The sequence below is a fragment of the Dermacentor andersoni genome, chromosome 10, assembly GCF_023375885.2.
Source record: "Dermacentor andersoni chromosome 10, qqDerAnde1_hic_scaffold, whole genome shotgun sequence".
In the NCBI taxonomy this organism is placed as follows: domain Eukaryota; kingdom Metazoa; phylum Arthropoda; class Arachnida; order Ixodida; family Ixodidae; genus Dermacentor; species Dermacentor andersoni.
Genome location: NC_092823.1, coordinates 39060948 through 39085614, shown reverse-complemented (window position 1 = coordinate 39085614; position 24667 = coordinate 39060948). Strand labels below are relative to the sequence as shown.

Here is a 24667-nt window from a genome sequence, read left to right as displayed (position 1 = left end):
TCTGCATGATAAAGTCCCAGTAGTAAAGCATACAGCAACATTACAGCAATTTAAGGTGAAAGGTTTGCATGCCCTATGAAGCAGGAAATCCGGTTAACGTCTGGCGTTAACATGCAATGAAAAAATAAACCACGTGACCAAGGAATGACGCCACAATCCTGGCGCTGGAACTGCTGCAGCTGCCATTGCGAAATCCTACAGTGAACAGCCACGGCATCGAACAGACGCTGGGGCCACACCCAAAAAATTGAGTTCGCCCAATTAAAGAACTGAGTTGACCCACGTCCGAAACCTACCTAGCCCAGTTCCAAAATTGACTTTGCCCGCCCACAAAATTTAGTTGGCTCGCACTCAAAAATTCAATTCGCACATCTGGAAAATTGAGTTGACCCACGTTCGAAACCGACCTTGGTCACTCCAAAAGTTGAGTTGTCACGCGCCAAAATGTGGGTGGCCCACTAGCAAAATTGACTTTGCCCGATTTGAAAATTGAGTTGACCCACATTGAAAACTCACCTGGCCCACTCCAAAAATAGACTTGTTCAACCCCTAAAATTTGGCTGACCACCCCCCTCAAAATTGACTGTCCAATGCGACCACATGAGCAAGTGAAAAGTATCACGCGGAAGAGTGAGAATTATTTCGCATTCACGGCACATAAGGAGACTTAAGTGCCTCTCTGCATTTTTTTAAGCAGCTTACTACATTTCTACGAAAAGAGAGATGACAAGGTTAAGCATAAATCTGCAACAACAGCTTGGTTAGACACAGGTTAGCGGTCAGTAGTTTTACACCGGTTCATATAACTCACCGATCACGACCACAGCTAGTAAAGCTGTAACGGCATGCGGTGGCGTACAAGCGCCATACACCAAACTGAGAGCGTAGCTTGTGAAAGCGAGCCCATGTATGGCGACGGCAGTTGGGTCCAAGAGAAGAAAGCTCCAGGCAAACAGGAATGACAGCAGGTCGCCCAATCTTCCCAGTGATTTTGCTCCAACGCTTACGAATTCGTAAGGCCCTCCAGCGGATGGCAACATTGTGCCCAGTTCGGCGATACAAAGACCATCTGCAAATCAAGGTTTACAGACAAGTTGACACAAAACGCTGCATCGACACACAATGACAAATCAGTGATTAATACTAAGTTCGTATGGACTCAACCAGCAAAATATGGGAAATGAGTGGTTAAGAAGTTGAATGAATATATTCAACTGAGCATTGAACGTAAAAAGACAACCACATCAGGTCGTGCATCTATCGGCCAGTGCTTCTCAAAGCTCTGTTTATGTGAAAAGTTACTGACGGTCTTTACGTCCCTGTCCAGCAATGCACAAATAATTGCTAACGACGCTAGAAGCACGGCTCGAATCCTTTCGTCTTTCCCGTGGCTTTCGCACGATACCCGAATTTGCGTCAACGCCTGGCTCGGGTGGTTATCAACCTCGTTACACCTAAATATCTTTTTTGCTGCTCAACATAGAATCTTTATTTGTGTGACCGCAAGAAAGGCGCGGTAATTTCGGCAACATTGAATCAATGGGCATTCTTGAGTGTTGCAAGCGTATCTACCGTTTCACGGGAAAAGACGTCCTTATTCGGCTCAAGCACAACGAAGGCGGTCAAACAAATGCGGGACAATAGCCGCAATCCGGGATATGTAGATGGCTGCCTAGTGCGCATAAATGAGTTGTTCCAGCTGCCATAAATGAGTAAAAGAGTTCACAGATTATTCTTACGTGAATAAGTGCACGTTGTTTACAATCTTGCAGCAAAACCGCCAATAACTTTCAAGTTCCTCACATTGAATATAACTAAAAGTGTTTATCTAACTTCTAAGTGTTGTTTTTTGTCACATTTTGTTAAAACGGTTTTAGAAAATTCTAAGACAAATCAGAATGAGCGTTTAGAGCAAGACACATATCGCGCGTTTGCTTCTTCCGGCAAATAAAGAAAGGTCGCGAAATATGAAAAATGTCACGTGGCGGCTCACTCGGGCGCACAGAATAGCAGCTCCATGAAACGGCGCACGTGGGGAAGCAAGCTGTTCTAATAATGGCCCGAGCGGTGGCGATAACAGTACCTGCCTTCTTCACATGACGCCCGAAAAACTCCGCGCGGAAGTTGCTTATTAAGATCAAGAAAATGCGCTGCCCTGAACGACCAGCGCGAAATGAAGAGCTGGCTTTCCCACTGAGAATATTTTATGGAGCTGACATTCCCTGCGCACGGGTGTACAGTCACACGAAATTTTTTCGTTATTTGCGGGCTTTCTGTATTTGCCGGGAAATGTAAGCGCACGATGTGTAACTTCCGGAAACATCATTCTGACGTTTGTTCTGTACAACCGCCGAATTGACATCGTGAGAACTAGACCCAGAAATAAAATTTTGGTTTCTTACTGTTTCATTCATTATTTAGATGTAAGTTGCGATTACAATAAGAATTCATTAGGTAGAGCTAATATTTAGTGATGGTTGCTCAACACCTTTAAACAACATGCACTTGGTTTTAGTCACGTAAAATGATCCGCATTTTTCCTAAATCTCGCTGAATTTACTAATCCAAAACGCACTTCCTGCGGCAGTAAAACGTAGTTCGTAATTAAAGGCGCCAATTGTATGTCTTGAGGGAATTTTCATATCAAAGACCCAGTTTCTGTTGCAGTGAAACGTGGTAGGCAATTGAAGTCACGAAGTTTGTTCATTCAGTAAACTTACGAATGAGAGACGCAATTCCTGCAGCAATCCATACCAAGAGATCAACGCCTACGGATCCAGCGTCCGTAAAGACAATGCTCGGAGTGATGAAAATTCCAGCGCCTGTAGTGTTGCGCAATATAATGAAACTGCATTAGACTACAAGGAAGCCTATCTTGTGGCCTTCGTAACAATCGATAAGATTGCTGCTCCCATATTACACACAAAATTGAATCCAAAAGTGGCCTTTTGGAAGTTAAATCATAAATGTCTATTAAGAGAGTAGGCATGCATCTACTAGGCATGTCATTGATCACATTGGGGCCAGAGTATGCAATTTCTGCCTTAAACTTTTACAGCGTGAGCTGTTACGGGCTCATTCGGATAGCTGTTTCGGTTGGTGGTATCCACCGCCACCCGCGTCTGTCGCAGCTATCAGAGGCCCCAAGTTTATCACACCCTATTTCAAGTATAAAAGCTGGTCTCGTATTTAATGTGTCCCAACCTTGTTTTAAGCCGATAACCGGGGTGAGTCTCAGAAGGTGGTATTCTTAAACTTTGATTTTTAACAAACATTTCTTAAAGTTACATATTTCTAGTAATGATTGCATTCACATGCTTATATAAGTTGTTTATAGAGTCCGCCTTAACATATCCGTCTGTTGATGGCACTTCAAATGGCAAAGTGTTCACCGCGACTATTATTTCTTTGTCATAGTGTTGCAGCGCATTCTTGAATATATAGGACATCCGTGGTCCTTATAAACTTATGAGACATTAAAACTGAATTTTAGGGCCACCTATCGTAGGTGCATGAAGCCTTGTTTAAACTGATCCAAACAAAAAGCTAACCCTTTAAGAGATGGATTATCGAAAGCATTTTTGCAAGCCACAAGCATTAATATATTGTGACACGTGACAATCAAGCTGAAATTTTAGCACTGGAGTATTAACTTAAGCACTAAGCTGCCCGAGTTCAAATGTGTGCAAAAGCCACTGTGTAGTCTTCCTAGAGATTCAGGCGGGCTCTTTATATGACAAACAGCGTACTAGTAGTAATAAGCGGAGCCTTTCATCAATGCGCTGTGTGTACAATAAGCTTTGTGATTCGTAAGGTGGGGAGGTGATGATATTGTTGAGAGTGATAATATTGTCATCAATGAATCTGCCAACCAAATAGCGTTTATTTTGCCGCAGGCCATTGATTAGTTTTTCACTGTTGTAAAAGTAAAGCATTCGAGGACGCAGGATAGTTTCGTTTGCTTCGACTTCGTACGGGAGCTACAACCACCTGCACGTTCCGGAAATGTGGATAAGGCATAACGCATAAGACGGCGGAGTGCAATTTGTTCAAGCTTCAAGGGTGCATATGATGTACAAAACATTTGTTATGTCCACTTAATCCTGCGATCCTGTATGTGGGGTTATGATAACGTATATCATGCTAAGCTAACCTGACAGTTGTCACATAGTGGCCGCGAGCCACTATGAAATGATTGAGAGGACCTTAGAAAGCGTTGGGCCTTCTTTGTCTAACGGCCATGAACTATTATGGGATGGCTCGTTCGTGAATTTCTGGAAAAAAAAAAAAAAACGGGGACAGGACAGGCCTCACAGCACCTTCCAAATGGGCTTTACATGCTCTTGGAGAAACTTTGTTCACATCGGACGCAACAGCCAGGCAGTTTTATTGTTTGTGTTTGTTCACGATTTTAGTTTTTATATACTGACGGGCTTCTAATTTTACTTGACCTAAAAATAATAGCGATGTTTTCCGGGTGCCTCAATTCTTTAGAATTAACGCATCAAGTTACAATGACGGCCTCATGAAATTTTTGGGCTTCGGGCTGCATTTTCCCACCCAGCATATATGCTGGGTGTAGGAGGCGAAAGGCAACGAGCCTGGGCCTTTTTTCGGACCCGCCAATTATAGTTTGGTGAAACGGGCCATCGTATCGTCTTGCTTTGACAATGGCCTGAAAACGTTGTGAGAACCCGGTGGAAGACATTCTCCTAGAGCAGGCTAAACAAATACTCGGGGCTCGCTATCCTGCTCCCTTACTCACTTCGGTGGCGGAAAGTTCGCTGAGGCGCTGCATGATGTGAATACGGAATGCAATGGTACGTCCTCAATTGGCACAAAGTTTATAAATGTACGCTACTTGCTTCGCATTTCTGAAAATTTCAAAAAGATAGGTAAGAAAGCAGGCGTCCGGGTGGTCATCGCTGCTCCTGGGCGACTGCGAGGACATTGAAGGCGAGTAAAAGAAGAAAAAGCGGTGGTGGTCGCTTGTCCACCGCAGCTCCGCAGACGTTTTCTTGAATGCACAGCGAATGCAGTTTATCTTGTTCCCCTGCACATATAGGTAAAACTGGCAGCTGCCCAAACCAAAGAATAGAACGGCACTGTTTTAACGTGAACTCAGCCATTTGCAGGCGTGTGGGGAATGCATCACCGAGATTGTGGGTGCAGATAACATTTCCCCAGTACGACAGTGCTTATCCACTACTCTGACAAGACGACTAGCTTTAGCAGCAAAAATAAACAGGATGACTAGCAGCAAAAATAAACAGGATGAGGTACGTTGAAATATAGTTTCTGACGTTCACTGAAAAAGACGAAGCGATTTTTGGTATGCATTTTGGCGTAGAGCGATAAGCAGCTGTGAATAAGCAGCCAGCATGGGATTTTTTCATCTGTTTATTTATTTTTGTGTGTCCTGCGTAAGATATATATTTCGTGCCCGTCATAAACCAAAAGTCGTTGTATTCAGCGCATGTGTTCTCGCGTATTCGTCTCGTCCTCGCTAGTTCGCTGTGTTATTTGTCCCCTGTGGGACTGAATAGAGCTGACGTTTTAAATTGCCCCTAGCGCTTTCCTATACTGGCTTCATCCGCCACTGTTTCTTTGGGTGTGGCATTCCCGAGCTCGGCGGCTCGGGTTTGATCCCAGCGGCCAGGGCCTCATTTCAATGGGGGCGCAATGCACAGGCGCTCGCCTAATAAGATTTAGGTCACCGTTAAAGCACCTCAGACGGTGAAAGTTATTCCGAAGTCGCCCATAATCATATCGTGGCTTTGGCACGTAAAAACTCGGAATTTAATTATTTGCACTGGCTTCCCATTTGCTGGGACAGATGAGGTTTATTTAGAGGAAAATGTGGCAGCCTCTTCACTTGTGCGTGCGTGCGTGCGTGCGTGCGTGCGTGCGTGCGTGTGTGTGTGTGTGTGTGTGTGTGTGCGTGTGTGTGTGTGTGTGTGTGTGTGTGTGTGTGTGTGTGTGTGTGCGTGCGTGCGTGCGTGTGTGTGTGTTTATATATCCTTGGTCGTCACTTAAAGTGAGAGGAAGCACACGTAGGTGTAAATTTAGTGTATTTGCCCCAGTGGCAACATTTTCTATGTAATATGGTGCCCATAGGCTGAAGCAGGCTTCCTCGCAACGGCGTTTACATTGCAATCACTGGACAAATGTTTTTCCGCGACAAGTGGCTCATCTAAATGTTCCGCGAAATTTCCGACTGACATGAGCAGTGTCATCATTCAGCTGTTCGGAACTATTTAAAATGCATCCTCGGATCTGCTCAAGTACCCCAAAAGCTTATCGTGCCTGCATCAATAATATCCATAGACAGCTTCGTGCAAAAGCTACGCGAATTGCGTTTCAAATTTCTTTTTCGTGGTAAAAATAAGAGACAACTATGTTTTCGTCCGCCGCTTACCGACGCAGTTTCCAACGACCACAGCCATTGCACTGAAGAGGCCCATGTCCCTTCTCAGACGGCCAAGCGTATGTCCTGCATTGGTGAATCCCGAAAATATGAGTTATTTGTTCTTTGATCGTCGGGTAGCTAAGATGTTTGCCTTAACGAATTCCTGGCATTGAACTTAAGGTAAGATACGTTCTTGCTTTTTTTTGTTAGTACGAAGAACATATAATCGCAGTTGACTGGTGCACTGTCGGTAGTGTAACAACGACCAAACAGTACAGTATGTTTCCTCTAAGGCACGCACGATTCTGTCACAACATTAACATTCATATATTTGGATTCACAAGCATTGAAGATTACGTGTGCATATAGCGTGTCTTTGTGAGCGACAAAACACCAATATATTCGTCTTTTGTGTAGTAACTTCAAGATCTCCCATGTAATATTTACACAGAACATTAATGAGCAAGTACATAGAATGTCTGGACAGTTGCTGTGGCATGCGTTGTATAGATTCGTATATGCCAAAAGTTCTAGCTTTGGATTTTTAAAGGGAATTTCGCACTGTGACATCGTTCGCGCGCAGTCATGAGAATAACGTCAGGAGAAATCATTGAACATACCTTTCCGATCCACCATTTTTTTTCTCTTTCCCGGTGCAGCGCTTCTCCAGTGCCCACAACGCGTCGACTCCCTCAGCTCATTGCTCATTGTCCAACCAGCTACTTTTGACGTGTGTTAAAGACTGCGCGTCGTGCCTCTTTCAGTAACACAAGAATTCAAATTTGGCGAGCGTTACGGGGAGCGAGATGTGGAACTCGTCCGAGGTCCCGGGGATTCGCAGCTTTTCAGACTGGTATTGGCGGGCATCGAAACTGCGGGACACACATGCGACTGCATGTATGTCCCTCGTTTTTTCGCAAAGCTGCAGGTTTTTCTTTCTGCTCTTTGAATTTCTGCAGCTGTACTGCTGCGCCTCCGGTTGACGAAAACGACGAATGATACGCTATGTATATGATAAAGTACACAATCAGTGGGAGTGTTGTTATTTCAAAGAGAGAGAGACAAAAAGGGAAGGAAGGACAGGGAGGTGAGCCAGTGTAAATACCGGCTGGTGTTATTTGAAAATGGTTATGGCACAATGGCGGTGTTATCATCAACTGGAAAAACTAAGTTTATTGTGTCAACAGTTTTGAGAGCGGCACTCTTTTCATCGAGGCTGGTTGAAAGTTTCAAACCTTGAAAATTTCAGCCCGCTGACTTGCGCGACAAGTGGAAATGCAAACTGTGCTAATGAACAACCACTCACTAATTAGGTTAAATAATTCGTTTGCACCTGATATTGTAATTTATCAACTGTTGCCGGTGAGTTCGGAAGATGTATGCACGAAATAATTTTCATTATGACACCAGTATCGAGATAGCCATTCCTGAAGCATGTGAAGGAAAAAGATTGCCTTTACTGTCATAACACGACATCTTTTTTAAAAAGTAAGCAGAACTAGAGTGCAGTTGTGCTGGAGGTTTCACGGCGGAGATCCCGAAACCAGTGCCATCATTAGAATTTGTTGTAAATGCATGGGCCTTGCAAGCTCGCTGACTACAATTGGTTATTTGCTGTATGCACTGTAAAAATAATTAATTAAAAACCGTGTTACTGAATTTTCACTTAATCAATTATCCATTGCGAATTATTGGACCTGCCTATCTAGGAAATTATCGTGCGCCTATTGAGCTATATTGCCTGCGTATTTGAGCAATCTAATTCCAAGGATTGAATTGCGCCATCTGTCACAGGCCATTTTCGAAATTCTCTATTCTTAGACGCTATTATGTGGCGTGAAATATACGCAATATTAAACTCACTTTGGTTTTATCACTCGGTTCCCCTTGACAGGTGGCTGTGTACAATCCATCACAGCAGCGCCGTGATATGCCTTGATGTAAACAGCTGTTTTATGTAATATTCCACACAACGTCCCATGAAACACCGTTGCAGCGTTGGTGCAGGTAAATAAATTTGATTTGTTGGACTTCACGCAATGAAATACCCTGTGATAGGACGAAAGTTTTCATCTTTCTTTCTTTTTTTTTTTTTTTTGGGGGGGGGGGGGGGTGTTGAAATACTATACATCGCACAGATCCCATGGACTGTAGGAATCGATGTTGCGCTAAGCATATATAGGGCAGCCGGCCATCCAGCATTGTTTGGGGTTCCGCACAGATTTACCAGGTAGACTAACGCGATTGTGCAAATCAAGTAGTGTCTGTGCGACGTAAGCGTACCTGTGTGTGACCAGACCAGCGGTGACGACTATCGTATGACGGCTACAACATGATTTTTTACTGCTTGCGTTCGACGCAAACTCACACGGCAAGCCGATTTTTTGGGTATTTTTATAGATATTGAACGGGCCTAAGCTAGAGACACGCGGACTGTGACGTAAGATGCGACAACGCGTTATGCAATCGCACCTAGCTATGTGTATGTTAGGGGATTTATCTTGAAAAAACGATTACATTTTTAATCGGGCGAAGAAATTTTGAAACGTGATTAAACTGGGCCAGTCATGAAGTCCTTGCAACGTGGCGCAGTTTCGAAGTAGCATTAGCTGTTGCGAGGAAAAGACTGCATGTGGAATGTGGCCCGGTCCCGAAGACGGTCGAGTCTAACACAGCGTGTCAAAGCACGAGTGATCAACATGAAAGAACACTAGAAACTGCTTGAAGAAAAGAGCGCTACAAAGACGCGGACTAAAAGAACATGTACGACAGAAACTGGCCCATGTGGCATGCGCCAAACATGTCAAAGAGCTAGTCGGCTTTGGTACGAGGGTGGTATGCGGGTCATCATGGCGTAATGGTTTGAACATTGAGCTGCTGTGTTCAAAGGTGGAGGTTCGATACCCCGGCCAGTCATTCATTTTATTTTTACTACAGAGTTCCGAAGTGAGGGGAGAATAAAATTGACCCGCCTACGGCAAGATATCTAAAATGAGGCAAAGAATGGTCCGCTTTAAAAACTTGCAATTTCTGTGGCGAGACGTCACAAAATTTTCTACACAAATGCGGATGAGCCCGTACACAGGAAAAAAAATTATGGGGTTTTACGTGCCAAAACCACTTTCTGATTATGAGGCACGCCGTAGTGGAGGACTCCGGAAATTTCGACCACCTGGGGATCTTTAAGGTGCACCTAAATCTAAGTACATGGGTGTTTTCGCATTTCGCCCCTATCGAAATGCGGCCGCCATGGCCGGGATTCGATCCCGCGACCTCGTGCTCAGCAGCCCAACACCATAGCCACTGAGCAACCACGGCGGGTTGTACACAGGATTCTTACTCAATGACGGTCAAATGAACACACGTCATTGTTGAATGCGAGTAGTATGCATAGATAAAAACGTCCGACATTTTATTCACTATTCGCCACAATTGATTTTTCGAAGTACAGTCAGCCCCCCCCGAAAGGCGAGTGCTAGTTTCGGTTTCAAGGAACATGCGCGCTCCAGGAGGTTGTCAGATATCCTAAATTATATTTTTTTTAATTTCTCTTTTCACCAATTTTAAATCGGGCGAAGCGCGCCAAGTAGTCTTCGTGCGTCCGTCCAGCTTACCACCGCTCACCCTTGCCACTCGCTCAGCGATATCAAAAGTCACATCGCTCTTGGTCATCTGCTTTGGCTGTCGTCCCAAGTATGAAGATGGGGAAAGATAAAACAGAGAATCTCGATCAGGCGTGCAACGAACGGAAGACCCAGGGAACCAGGTCAGTCAAGCATTAGACGAAGATGGCTAAAACGGGGCATCACATGGGTTGCTCGGCTCTGTGGTGTTCTAACACCGGGAATCCCAGTTCTGCGAAGTTCTTCAGGTTTTTCTAATGACAGCTGGTAAGCACAAGTATTTCTGAGCACGTATTCATTTTGCATGAGTAAACCAGTTCAGTGCAATTCCCAGTGCCCTGACCTAGGAGCAGTGTCGCTCGACTCTATTCGTCATCACGGCAGCCCATCTGAATGCTGTCGGTGAAATACTTGTACTGAAGGGCTTGAGTGCGTGTTTGTTGGGCTATTCATTTTGTGCACTCTTTGTCGACACCTACGGCCAAGGCTAAAGTAAAGAAGAAAAAAAAACCGTGATGTTTTATCGAATTTCAAGAGCAATTACGGCAAAAGGCTGTACGCACATAATTTCTTGTTGCGTTTTGATGCACCATTTACTAAGATATCGTACTGAAGAAGGTTGAAGGCCTCTATTTTGTCGTAATTTTGGAACATAGACGGTACCATACGCTCAATTACCTTGCTTTAGGCACAGCTCCGGTGTGTGCGCTGCAAGCTGTTAACGTGTTAGCCACAAAGCACACGTTAACAACTTGCCACACCTTCCATTATCTAAACATGTTCGACTGCCAGGTGTACGTTTGACAATATGAGTGTAACCGTTATACAATCAGGTTTCAAATCGCACTATGATCGAGAAGTACGAGAATCCTTTCTCATCCATAAATTTACCACTGTGTCATCCGGTATCAACGAGAGCGTAGGGAAAGTGTGGTGCCTTTCTGCCATATCTTGATGTGTATGTTCTTGTACAGAATTGACAAAGCATGCCAAATCACTTTTGCCATGTCGCAATCGACATTACTTTGTACTTCATGTACAATCATCGTGACACGTTAATGATATTTCTTGCATATCATTTATCGTGCTTAAGTTATATTTGCTGCTGTACTTTTTTTCTATTATTTGCAAGTGTACAAGTGCATGTACTACTGATTATGCCCACGTGCGCATGCCCATAAAAGCGGCTAGGCGCTCGTATCTGTGTTTATTCTGACGAAGGCCGTGCCACGGCCGAAACGTTAAAAACCATTAAAGATGCAATTTTCGTAAGTGTGAACCTTCATTTCTAAAACTACCTATGCACCAGACTTACAGAACTTCTAATTGAATTCTATATATATATATAATGTAGAGCTGATTCTAGGATACGTCCCGTACTGCCAGGTGTCTTGTCGCTTCTCGGGTCTTTTATATATCGTGATTATCTGAACTTGTATGATCTGTTATAAACGCGTCGCAGCATTTAACTATTTCGTGCTACTTCAAAGGTGCAGCCATTAGCTGGCTCTACGTAGCTGGAACGAACCATTCAATAATTTTGCTCTATAAAAACAGGAAATACCATAGACAGGTAACGTTACTGAAACTATTGAAAGGTCAGAAACAGAAAACAAAAAAAATTGTAAGAAATATCAGACTAGAATGGCCATGCTCTGTTCTTACAAAATCTTTTTGCAATTTGCATGGCCGTAATGCGCTGTGTAGTGCTTAATGCCGAAACAGTGACGTTGGCAGAAAGCGACACCACCACTTGCAAGTATGCGGCTCATAGAGCTATAAAAATGTATCACGAATATCTTGCATGTAAGAGAAAGACGCACACCCATTAGAAAGAATGTACGTTTTTCTCAATATAAGAGCACTTCAGCGAAGCCACTTACAAGCTGAAAATGCCTGTTGACACGAGTTGGCAAGGTGATTAAACGAAGTAGTTTTGACCTTCCCAAGCATCTTTTTTTTTTGCACCCCGTATTCCTTAAACACGTTGTTCGGGCTAGGGACGATGTCTAAATAATTGTTTTTCATATGTCAACGAGCTCTGCATGCAACGTTGTTGAACCTGAACGTTGGAGCGCAGCTGTCTTGCTGTCCACAGTCAGAAGACAGCTGCCCATCACGTTGTCTCTCCGGAGGCCGGTACTCATTGGTAACGTTCTTGTCACAGGTCTCGCAAAGCAAGAGTTTCTGCAGGAACTGCGTCAGAATTTGCGTACCAGGAAACACGCATTGGTTCGCGTGAAATACGACGTACGCTACAGTTCCCGCGAGCAAAACGCCCCCCAATACAATCAACATGACGTAATCGGTATTCTGCCACAGATTGATCGCAATCATGGCGAGGTTTAGGGCGAAGCTAAGGAAGATGAAAATGTATGGGACAGTGACGGCCCTTGGGGCGTCCTTCATAGTAATTCGCAGTCTGATCTGAGCGAGGGGTGTAAAGAGGCTGAAGAAGCTCGAGACTATCAAAATACTGTTGACGATTGATTCGACAGAGCCTATCGTGGCGAAAGCTACTGCCAATATTCCTCTTGAAAGAAGAGAGAGCACTGGTACTGACGACTTGATGGAAATAAGCGACAGGAAAGATGGCAGGTGTCCCCTTCTAGATGCCGCGAAGCCGAGACGACTGTGACTGAAGAAACCCGCCGACAGCGTTCCAAAGGTGCTGACAGTCGCCAAGATGGGTATTACCAGGGCCCCAGCCGTACCCCAAGATACCACAGCGAATCTGATGGCTGTGGCATCAGTGGAGGCAATCGTGGCTGGTTCCAGAACGACGAAGTAAGCCAGGTTGGTGAAAATGTAGAGAGCAGTGACCACGAGAGAACTCAGGATTAGTGCACGTGGAATGGTCTGCGACGGATTCTTGACCTCTTCACCGATGTTGCAGATGGCGGCCCTGCGAAGAAAACGAAGTACGGTATTCGACTTACTAACTACAAGCATGAGAAAACACAAAATGTCGGTGAGTGGCTGCGTCAGCCTATTCAAATTGATGCAGCAGGGCTTGTCACATCGGTTTAGCATTTTGCGGTTGGGTAAGGGGTTATCTTGCGTCTGCTTCAATATATCTGGTGCGGAGGTGTTTGTTAACATGTGACAGCGTCCATTTTGTACAGCTTAATTGCGTTACCATTAGTAGTCTGCACGTCAGCTATCCTCCATGATGTGCGTGCGTGGCTTCACGGGCATTCGCAATTTTGGCTTCCCTGCTTCCTGCCGTTCACGACACACTTGGGTCACTTTCGCCAATGATGAAAACTTTTCTACTAGGTTAAACCATTGACCAGGTGTTGAACGTGAGGCCAAGAAGTAAGGCGGGAATCTAAAGCTTTAGGAGGAACGGTGAAAACATATTAGACTGATTCACATGTTCTCTACTCTCCAAAGAGCAGCAATCCCGGCTATGAAATTATGACGAAATAATGCAAAAACAGGCTGAACTTCTCCCGGGAGTAATACTGCCCCCCCCTCCCTGACCATAAGGCTACTTGTCGTATAGGCGTTTATGACGTACCATGTTTTTCTGGACAAAAATTTTCAGGACGTGTGGCTGTGTGTCTGACACATGAGATCCTCACAGACACGAACACCTGGTAATTTATGTTACGAGGCGTTACTTTTGTGTCTTTTAAGACATTTTGAAGCGCAATCACTGCGTCACAGTTTGAATTACGATTTTAACGTATCTCACTGACAAAAATCTTTAAACTTTATTATTATTATTACGAAGCAATATGTGGGTCACTTGGTTTTATTCACGTTTGCACCGAATGCATTTTTTTGACAACTCACCATTGAACAACCATGCCATCGGGACTCCAATCGTATTCAGCACCCTAACCAGCCGTGTATGCTTGATAGGCTCAACGTTCTAGGATATTGTATTGAGAGATAACGCTGCTAATCTAGCGTCATATTTTTCCTTTCTACTGCAAAAGCTTTCTTGTGTCATACATTTGAAGCTGCAATAAAGAAATACAGCTTCGTTTCGCACGACACAACGTTTTTTTTATAAATATATGGTCCGGGTTTTCATACCATGGTGGCTGTTATTCTGACTTGAAAGGACTAAGTGTAATGTGGGTCATGTTTAAGCCGTCTCACACCCAGCACAATACCGCACTTCTCAAAATATCACCTTAAATGACTTGACGTCTTCTCAGCGCTACGAGTATATACGTCTTCTATTCGGTCACAATACCCTCGTTTTGTTTCAGTGTTAACAAATTCCTGAGTGCTTCTGACGTGTATTCATGCCACCCTTGATTAGTTAAAGCGCTCAGTTTTTTGTAGCAGACATGCGTTCTATAGCTCAAGAAAGTAGCACAATTAAGTTGAAAAAAAGATGCGTGACAACGAGGCAAGCAGAATGAGCCCCCTTGATTATAACGTTGTCATCTGTCTGGGTTTCTTGCGATAACTATTTAACGAAGCTTCTAGTTCTGCTAGGTGGACAAGAGCTTCTGCCTTAAGAAAGCTGCAGCGTTAGCAATATGTCTGTCAAATGTATACGAAAAGAAACGATTCCACGAGATTGCGAACTTTCTACATAAGCTTTGCACAGATTTCAGTGGCGAATGACAGCTATGATTAAATAGCTTACTTATTATGCACAACGCCATATTTTCCAACAAGTTCCAACAAACGTGCGAAAAATGCGAGCTTACCCTCCTTCCATACTCATGACGGCAGCGAAGTAAGCCTCTGTCAACCCAATGGCCGTAAAATCCGCGCTGATGAAAGGCGCTTCCATGTGGTTAGTTCCTGAAGTATGGAAAAGAAACATATAATTTGCTAAAAACACGCCCACAGTATCGGTTAATAGGGGCACTGTGTAAATGTGAACTGCTTTCCGATGCTTAGATAATGAATAATAAGCTCCACAAGAGGACGGCACCGGAAAAGTGCTAGACGAATGCAGTCGTACTATTTTACACAGTCGTTGTACAGCAAACGGTCAGTTGAATATATCCTTCCTGGTGCCGTCCCTCGATTTCTTAAATGACGGAGTTGTCATGACAAGCAGGGAGACGGGAAATGACTTTATATTGCTGACCACAACATTCATTACACTGAAATTTACAATGATGTCTTATACGGAAAAGATTATACTCGGAGAGAAAGTGTTTTAATGGAAGCTCGGCGCCCTAGTGCCCTGTACCTTTGAAACAGTGACAACAGGCATGAGCTCCATTTATTTTTTAAACCCCGTGTCAGTGGGCGCGCACGACAGCCGACAGTCGGTGAGGCCATAGAGTTTCCTACGAGAATTACTAGGGGGAACTCTGGCGCTAGTGTCTACGGGAGCTGCAATGGAAGCGGTTGTCCCAGCATGGGAATTATGGGAATTACATGAATTTGCCTAAACTTCGTCTTTTTGGCTTCAAACGGCTTTGTCACTTTGTAAACTCGTCATTTTCAACAGTATATTGCGCAATAAATAATTAAATAAACATCATTAAAATTGCCCGACGGCAGGATTCGAACACAGGGACTCTAGCACGGAAGCCTGATATTGAAACCATTAAGCCACGGACGCTTTTGTTTTCTTTGTTACCTTGATTTCAACACCACTCAAACGCGTACAAAGTAGGTCACTTGGTGCAGAAAAATAATATTACATCACTTCGAGCGACTACATATTTAAAAGGCACTCAAAGAGGATATCACAGACACCAAAGTGTCAAGCTCCAGAAACCACTCTGGCGGTTCAATCATGTGCTTGAGGGCATCACGCGTGTACCTAAGACTTTCATTTAGGTGTTCCCTCGCAAACCTTTCATCTACGCGGGCATTCCTGACATCCATACGCGTTTTCCACACGCTGCTCATACACAAAAGCATTATCATGTACGGACGCATGCATCGACAAGCGAGTGAAACGCCCTTATGAAATTATCGCGGGCATGCCAGTGCCTTGAGACGCTTGGCTCATTTCGATTTGGCCACCTGGACAAGCTCAATCGTTGCAATTAATAGCAATTGTACGCGTTCCCGGCGTCTTCTGCACTTCGAAGAATATAGATTGCGCCGAAATCTACGACAATAAGATTTATATAGCGTAATATACAAAGCCACAAGAACGCCTGAATCCACAAGCACGAAGATCAGACAAATCCATGTACTTCCCATCGTTCCCAATTTTCCCTCTCGCACCCGACAAACGGCTGGCGATTCCTCAAATGAACGTCTCGTTCATTCCCATGGTAGGACAACGACTGCAGCGCCAGAGTTCCCTCTAGTAATTTTTGTAGGAAATTGTATGGGTGAGGCAACACGTTCGTACTACAGGCAGTGATTCTGCCGGTGGCGTCCCCTTGGGATGCATAGCGAACATTTGTTCAGTCAGTGTGGGCCAAGTTCGTCAGGTGGCACCACTTCTCTGCTGTGTGGCTTGCGTTTTGACGGGTAGAAATTCTGACCGCCTCTAAAACGGTTGAAATTGTTTCGCCCATGCACATGGTCCACGTGCCCACATTTAACGATTCGAACTGTAACTACGTGCAATGTAATACGATTTTCTGTGACGTGTTCTCAATTTTTTTAGATAGTTTTTTTAATCTAAGAAAAATATGTTTCTTACCGCATTCCCAAGCGTACCGTCTGGTCAAGCTGCTACGAGCAGCTTTTTCCCCACTTTAACCCCGCAAGCCTGTATTTCGTTTTTGTGGAAATAAAACATACATACATACATACATACATACATACATACATACATACATACATAAATACATACTACATACATACCATCAGTGTAAGTTTGTTACAAAGGATAACTTGGACAAATACATAATTTCAGTAGTTGTAGAAAAAGGGTACCGCCTAATAAAATGCCTTGCACGATGTGGTATATGTAATAGTTAGTAATGAGTTGTAATAACAAATACAAAGTGTACCAAACACAAGAGTCATATGAAACTTCAATACACAAGCCAAGTGGCGGCAAAAGAAGGTGCAGTTATATAGTATGCACAACACAATTAAAATGTGTAATATATAGGTTTATACAATATAAATGAATACAAATACAATGCTTTAGAAGAAATCCGTCCATTGTTCTCATTAAAATACAGTACAATCTCGGTAAAGGGAAATTCCATTTAACGATAGTAGCTTAGCGCCAAGGACAAAGGGACAAAGAAAAAAAACTGCCAGACAGACGAAGGTCGCGTGCTACTGACAAGATCTTAATCATCGGCCTCACAGTGATAGTTGCGGTATTTTGGGTACCAGCGCACCGTCACATCACCGCCTAGCAGGGGAATAAAAATTTCACTTAAATTTGCGCGGCAATTTCGCGACTTAAATTTCACGCATGTCCTTGCACAAAACTGTATTGAGGAAATTGCAAGCATATATACGCTTCGCCGATACAGAGGGCATTCTTTTAGAGAAAAAAGAATGCTAGGCCAACAGACAGTCCTCCATAAATCGCTTAAACAGAATAGCCGGTGCAACAAAACCGCCGGCACTATATTGGTTGATTTTGTAATTTGATAATGGAACAAAACTGTCATTATTCTAAAACAAAATTTTAGCAGCTCTCAGTGAACGCAACCAGAGAAGCAGGCTCCGGAGCATTTTTTTTTTTCAGAAAAGGGCAAGAAAATTTCGGTGACACCTGTCTCTTAACAGAAAGACATCCTTAAACAGCAGTGGCAAAGACTCAAGCAAGCAAAAATTGTATCGGTATTTAATGCATAGCACGTGCAGTCCGGACAGCTTTGCGGCACCACCACTCACCTTACCGTGCACGCTTCGATAATTTGGACTCTGCCAGCATGGCTTCGTGCTAACTCAGCTATCGAGCCAAGCAGTAAGAGCAATGATCTTGCACTGATACGTCGTCCGTGCCTCCTCTAAGTGGAAACTAACTGTAACATTCACTCCTTTACTATTGCGATAGCAATTTTATAGACACTCCAGGTGTATTTCTGCCGTCGGCGTCGCCGTCGCCGTGAGGTTCCATATAAAGTCTCAAGGCGATAAGATGTTGGCTGCGTGCCGTATGCTGTATGTGCGAGTAAAATCGTGCGAGGGTGAGCCGGTGATAGCGGCTCAATTTCGTTTACGCAAGGGAGGAAAGCGGGGAGGAAGCGCGCCGTCTTCCGTTCACGCAAGGCTCCAGGTGGAGGGTAGAGAGGAGGGCCCTTTCTACTCCTGGTGGCTGTATCTTCAAAGCCATCTGCGACGGGGGACAGAGTCCGCCGTTCGCTGTGTTTTCGCCGCCTAGTTCACATTGATGCGAGAGGCAGCGCAAAGGTCAATTCGCTCGCTGCTGCTTCCGCGCTTCCTCACTCCAGCGTTTTGACAGCGAGTTTCCCCGCTCATCGAGTGAGATATATTCATGTTTGCTTGTGCGAGCGTGACACCATGCTTGCTAATGTAGTTAGTAAGCTATGTTTAGAAGTTTATGCGGCCGGTAAAACTGCTGTCCTTACTTCGTATAGCTGTCTGTGAATTTGCTATCGCACTCGATCCTTCCCCTCCCGGGTGAAACTGGGACTTTCTTTGTTTAACAAGTTTAACACGGTGCATAACGGTAAGTGCTGCACCCCTGCACATCTCCCTCAGTAAATTGAACTCCTGTTAGTTATTGGGAACATATTTCTCCGGTCCCTTGAAGTTGAGTGTACCAAAATTTTACTGCACGTGTGCCTATGTTTATGCTCATTAGCTTTGCACAGTATATGATACTGCTGCCGACGATGACAATGAGTTTTGTGTAAAAATGATTTCCTACATGTAGTCCTTGCTGACGTGGGGTGTAGCAAATGTGTTACAAGCATCAACACAGCTACAAACGAAAAGAAAAAATTGCAGTCTGGTCAGGAGCGGATATTTTTCTGTTCAATGTGCACAATACAAGTATTGATAAGAAAGTTGCCAATATGATTGCATGTGCCGCGAAGACGTGATTTATGTTTTGAATCATCTGCGAGATTCTGGTTATTGACTCCCTGGCAAGTGATGAAAATATAATCTATACTCTAGTATGTTTATGCCAGTTTACCATTCTTGTACAGCAAAATAGCGATAGCTTTCCATACTCACCTGTCGAGACGGCTGCTATGCCGGTTCCGATTATCGATAGAAGCATGGCTAACTTCCCCATGACAAGAATGTTCTGCAGCTTCGTCGATACTCCCAAGGAGATACCGTTCACAGCAGTGGCCAGTGCTGGAATAAAGCAGGCGTCAATGCAAACGGCCTTTTCTCTCAGAATCGCCATATACCGATTAGAAGGAGCGCACGAATATCGGATATTTGACTTGACTAGCTGGTCACATACCACACAGGGCAGATAACCAGAAACCTATTCCTGCAACGGAATGCTTACCATGAAGAAAAAAAAACGCAGTCGCTCACGGGAACAGACTGAACTGTGTGCTGAGATTAGCATATTGGCCGGCATATGAGAGTCTGCTGACGCGAGGAATTCTTATTGAAAATCGATGAGACAAGACGTCGTCCGACAGTGGACATAAATAGGGTGATAATGACATGATGATGATGATGACAACCACAGATGTAGGTGGTATAGAGGTACCTAAATCTGTCGCGATACCTTATCATCTCTAAAGGTGAAAATGACACCTTCTGCTAATGTTCGCGACACTCGAAAATGTTTCTGCTATTACACAACCAATGAAAAGTGTTCGTTCTAGCTAATTTTATGTTTCCTTTCTTTCCAAGATACTGCCTAAACATGCCAACTGTGTCGACCGTCACACTAACGTTAACATGCGTTTTGACTGACTTTTATTGATCATAGATATGGAACGTACAGTTTGAGAAGAGGAAGGCAAAGTAAATGCTGCCGATTAAGCAGCTACACCAACTACGCATGCGATTACACACTGCATATCATGCATTATTAATAAACGACATACATGCATTATGCAGCAGCACCCAGTTTTTTTCTGCAGCACCCAGCTTTTCCTGAGTTACCGTGTAATAAGTTTCACCTCAGCTGAGCATTCACTCACTAGCAAATGCTACCGCAACAAGCACGGTGACCGCATAAGGTGGCTGGCACGTTGGGTAGAGCAGGGTCAACGCGTAACTCGTGAAAGTCAGTGACTGTAGGGCGGCGTTCATGGGATCCGCCAGGAGGATGCGCCCCCACATGGACATGAAAGTAACAAAATCACCGGGCCGGCCCAGTGAGTCGGCCGCCGCACAGAGGTACGCGTGCTCGCCACCAGATGCCGGGACGAGCGTTCCCAGCTCGGCCAGGCACAGTGCATCTGCGATTAGGACAACGCTTTACATAACGTTTTCACGTGTCAGGATAGGTGTTTAGCCTTTCACGCGAAAGATTTCACCCAGGAATTCCCATCAACCATTTGCGAATCAGCCAAGCACCTTATGTAAAGGACTCTGGCTCCCCTGCAGCTAGTTTAAATTAGAAATGATAGTACGAAAGCTGTTGTGATTACTACATTAGCGATAGAAACAAAACGCTTCTTCAACATTGAACTGCATAACATGTAAACTCATTTGTGACAGGATTTGTCGATCGAGTCACTATTTTCTTATAACTTTAGTCGAGGGCGAGCGATTAAGCCTGCAAATGGACAGTCGCATCAGAGTGAGGAAATGTGTGAACTTTTTTGATGAAAAGGAGAGATGCTGTTGCGCATTAACAGACGGCATAATGCGACACCAAACACCAATCATTGCACTCTTTGCTTTTACAAAAATAAAAACAGAAAAACAAGGCCGGCGTCCAAAATTCATGTTATCTTCCACCGCAAAAAAATTACGCGAGCTTTCCTCCCATTTTCTGAACAAGCTCTTCATTTCTCGTTTCTCTTTCGCTTTGAATTCATAACCCACCCAATGCTCAACTTCCGCCAACAAATTCATCAAGCCGCTGGGAAGAAACTACGAAACAGTCCATTTATATTCAAACACAATATTTTACCCCAGCCCTCCAATTGTGGGTCATAAAACACCGAAATTTGAACGCCAACTTAAAATAGGACGTTTAATAAAGTGTGACTAATTACAAGGACGCAGTGGAGAATAGTCAACAGGGGTCATCGTAATAATCTCTTGTTTTCAATTCATCTGTAGATACGTTAGTGTGATTAAATATCTTTACACGATGCGACGAAGTGACATTGCTGTTATAGAGGGCGAAAGGCGTTATCGCATGTTTATTAACCGCCAACTTGACTGCAGTGTAGTAAAGGAGACAGTTCATACCGCCACTAATACCATCAAAAAGAAAAAATATAACTTGCACTAGGATAAACATCACCATTTGTAAAATGACATTTACACCCACATTCTCATGCTTTGTCAAATAACTGGGTCAAATATTGCTACCCAGTCCCGTTGTGTAACTTAGAACTCGAGAGAGAGAGAGAGAAAGAGAGCAAGTACTTTTTCTTAGAAGTAGAACTCTGCTTACGTAATAGAGCCATCGCCCCAGCTGCGAGCCATACAAGTAAACTGACGCCGACCGTTCCCGTGTGCCTGAAGACCAAGCTTGGGGATACCAGTATGCCTGATCCTGAAGTAAAGAAAAAAAACAAATAAACAAACGAACACCATGTTTTTCCTTAAATAGCGTTTCAAGCAATCCCTAAAGTAACGGCGCATGCATTGAATATCTGTCTTGAACCTTTTACATTTAGAGTCTGTGTAGATTTTCACGACAGTTCTTTAAAAGCAAGTGCAAAACAATGCGCTATAGCGAGGTCACCATTGTTCAACATATGTTGGGCGCGTACATCATAGAAAGTACAACTGGTTGTCTAATAAAGTGCAATAAAGTAGATTATGTTGAAACGGAAGGAAAACTCCTGTGAAGGGCGGCGGAAAATTTGTCAGATATTCTGTTTACAGGAAATACAGAGAGATTGGCCTATGCTGTGCGCTCTAGCCTGCTGCTCTTCACTGGGGAAGAGGGAACCTAAGTTTATAGGGATGACTGTTGACGGTGATAAGAGAAGGAAAAGATGCATTTCTGCATTACACAGCGGCTCTACGAAAGCCGCTTTTCCTCTCCTGTGGTTTGAAAGAACTCCGACAGTGATTTCGCAGTCTCTCTTGCAGATGTCTAGACCTATGTAGGTCATTGCCCGAGAACTACGCCTTCCCACCAGTGGTTCTCAGCCGATGATGACTTGTAAACTGTCCAACTTTCATATGTGCGTCCCATATGGTCAGCAATTAGATAAGATGTTTTCCAGCGTTTCACCTGTCTGGTAGTGTCCGCAATAAGGGTTATTCGACAAGTCGGTCAGGTGAGATGTTACTTAATGTGCATGCATAAGGTTGGTTCGCCTAATATAAGTGGGGGCAACTGGAAGCTTCTAGGAGGAGCATTTGTCCTAACGTGCATAAAAATTGACTAATTGAGACGATACACATTGAAACAGAGCTCGAGCTAGCGCCAATGAATGTGACAGAGATATCGATTCAGAGAGAATTTGACTCACGCTGCAAAGAATTCCATTACCATTATTTGCCTACATCAGCCGTTTTGAGCCCGTCTGTCTGTCTGTCTGTCTGTCTGTCTGTCTGTCTGTCTGTCTGTCTGTCTGTCTGTCTGTCTGTCTGTCTGTCTGTCTGTCTGTCTGTCTGTCTGTCTGTCTGTCTGTCTGTCTGTCTGTCTGTCTGTCTGTCTGTCTGTCATCTTAGGCCTAGCCAGTGTCCTATGTTGTCCACTTGCTTGCGCAACTAGACATTTTGCTCGTGGTCGTGATGCCATCGTGGTCGTTCCATCGTCGTCATTCCGGCATCGTGATCTGTCGCGTCATGCCTCATCGTCACTCTTTGTACGCCAACTCGGCGGCCACAAGTTGTCTGATAGCTTCAACCACTAGGCATAGGCTGGTGGCCATGATGCCAACGTGGTCGCTGCATCGTCGTCATTCCAGCTTTATGATCACATCTTGTCAGGCGTCGCTGCCATTCCATCGTTGTCATTCCACCTTCGTCATGCCGTCGTTGTTATAGGCTTCGTGATACAGTCGTCACCACGCCCTTATGGTCATAGAGATGTCATCGCATGTCCTCACACCGTTATAATGACATCGATGTCAGTGTGTCGACGTCGAGCAGTCGTCGTCGTTCCTTCGTCGTTATGTCGTCGTCGCGATGCCTTCGTAGTTGTTCGCCGTCGTAATTCTAACTTCATCCGAATGTCGTCATTCCGTCCTCGTCGCGCGATCGTCGTGGCACAGCCGTCATTGTACCATTGTCTTCAGCCGTCATCGGCACGCTGTCGTTTTGGCATCATCATCACTTCGGTAACGTCATCCCATTGTTGTCATGCCGTTGTCGTAATACCACCTTCGTTGTTCCACCGACGTCAGTCCTTGCTCGTCATTCTATCGTATATATGCTGTCGTCGTTGAATCATCATTAAGCTGCCGTTGTGATACCGCCATCGTCATTGCGTCATCAGACATTCGCTATCATGCATCTGTTCTCACACTGGCATCTTCAAGCCGTCGTGGTCATGCTGTCGTCGTCATTCCGGATTTGTTATGCAATCATCCTCACACAGGCTTCGCGATATGGTCGTCCTTACGCCATTGTCCTCATACACTGGCCATGATCCCCTTGTCATCGTAGGGGTGTTATGCCAAAGTCGTTAGCGCGCTTCGTCATACAATTATCACCATGCATTCGTTCTTTTGCCGTTGTCGTGGTGCTGTCGCGCTCATCATGTTGTCATCATGCCACCGTTGTATCACTGCCTTGGTCGATCAATCGACGTCACTTCTTCTTCGTCATTCTATCATAATAGTGCGGTCGTCATTCTATCATGGTTATGCCGCCGTTTTCGTGCATCCTCATCATTGCGTTCGTCGTAAGACAGTCGTTATTATGCTTCCCGGTGTCATACCGTCGTCGAAAATCCGTCGTTATTTGGAGGTCGTCATCATTCGAACGTCGCCACGCGCATGCATGCCGTTATGTCGTCATTGTCGTGTCATCGTCGTCATAGACTCGTCGGCATTCCATTGTCATCGTGCCTTCATCGTCGCGCTGTCATCGTTATAGCGTCGTTATTTAAGCATCGTCATTTTCGTCATGACATCGTCCTAGTACCACTTTTTTCGTTGCATCAACGTGATTCCTTCTTCTTCATTCCTTCTTCGTCATTACATTATCATCAGTGTTTCGGCACCATAGAGTCGTCGTAATGGCGCCATGCTCATGGGCGATCTTGGCAAATGAGTGCCATAGCAATGACGGATGTTGACAGAGTATGTCGTACACAGCCGAACCAACGGAAGGCTCAGGTTGACGGCTGCCAATCTTAAATAAGTGTGACTTCAGAAATACGGTGGGTCCCTGCATTGCTCGAGTGCTAATCGCACTGCCATCTACAGTCATCGTGAGATGAGTTATGTGATTTCTTGAGGCACTCATATCGAAAAAAAAAATCTATTAGGATAATAATTTAAGTAAACTCAGAATTGACACCGCATCGTATTGTGACGGGGCCTCAAATAGACCAAAAGGAAAGCACTAATTATATATCGTCTATTTATTTCTTCTAAATCCGGTCGTCTATTATTTATATATCGCAGTTTCTTGTTAATATTACTGACAATGAAGTGTTTGCATTGTCATTGTTACTGCCCTTGTAAGATTT

At 44.4% G+C, this 24667-nt stretch overlaps 1 protein-coding gene across 1 annotated transcript in view; it reads right to left on the bottom strand.

Moving 5' to 3' along the window:
• Window positions 1-24667, bottom strand: part of LOC140213442 (uncharacterized) — a 74308-nt gene that overhangs the window by 45060 nt on the left and 4581 nt on the right. Inside the window, exons 2-5 of the mRNA XM_072284666.1 lie at window positions 20031-20291; window positions 19096-19221; window positions 14709-14805; window positions 12596-12937 (exon numbers count right to left, since the gene is read on the bottom strand). Coding sequence (XP_072140767.1) covers window positions 12596-12937; window positions 14709-14805; window positions 19096-19221; window positions 20031-20291 — 826 coding nt within the window. The remainder of the gene's footprint in view (window positions 1-12595; window positions 12938-14708; window positions 14806-19095; window positions 19222-20030; window positions 20292-24667) is intronic.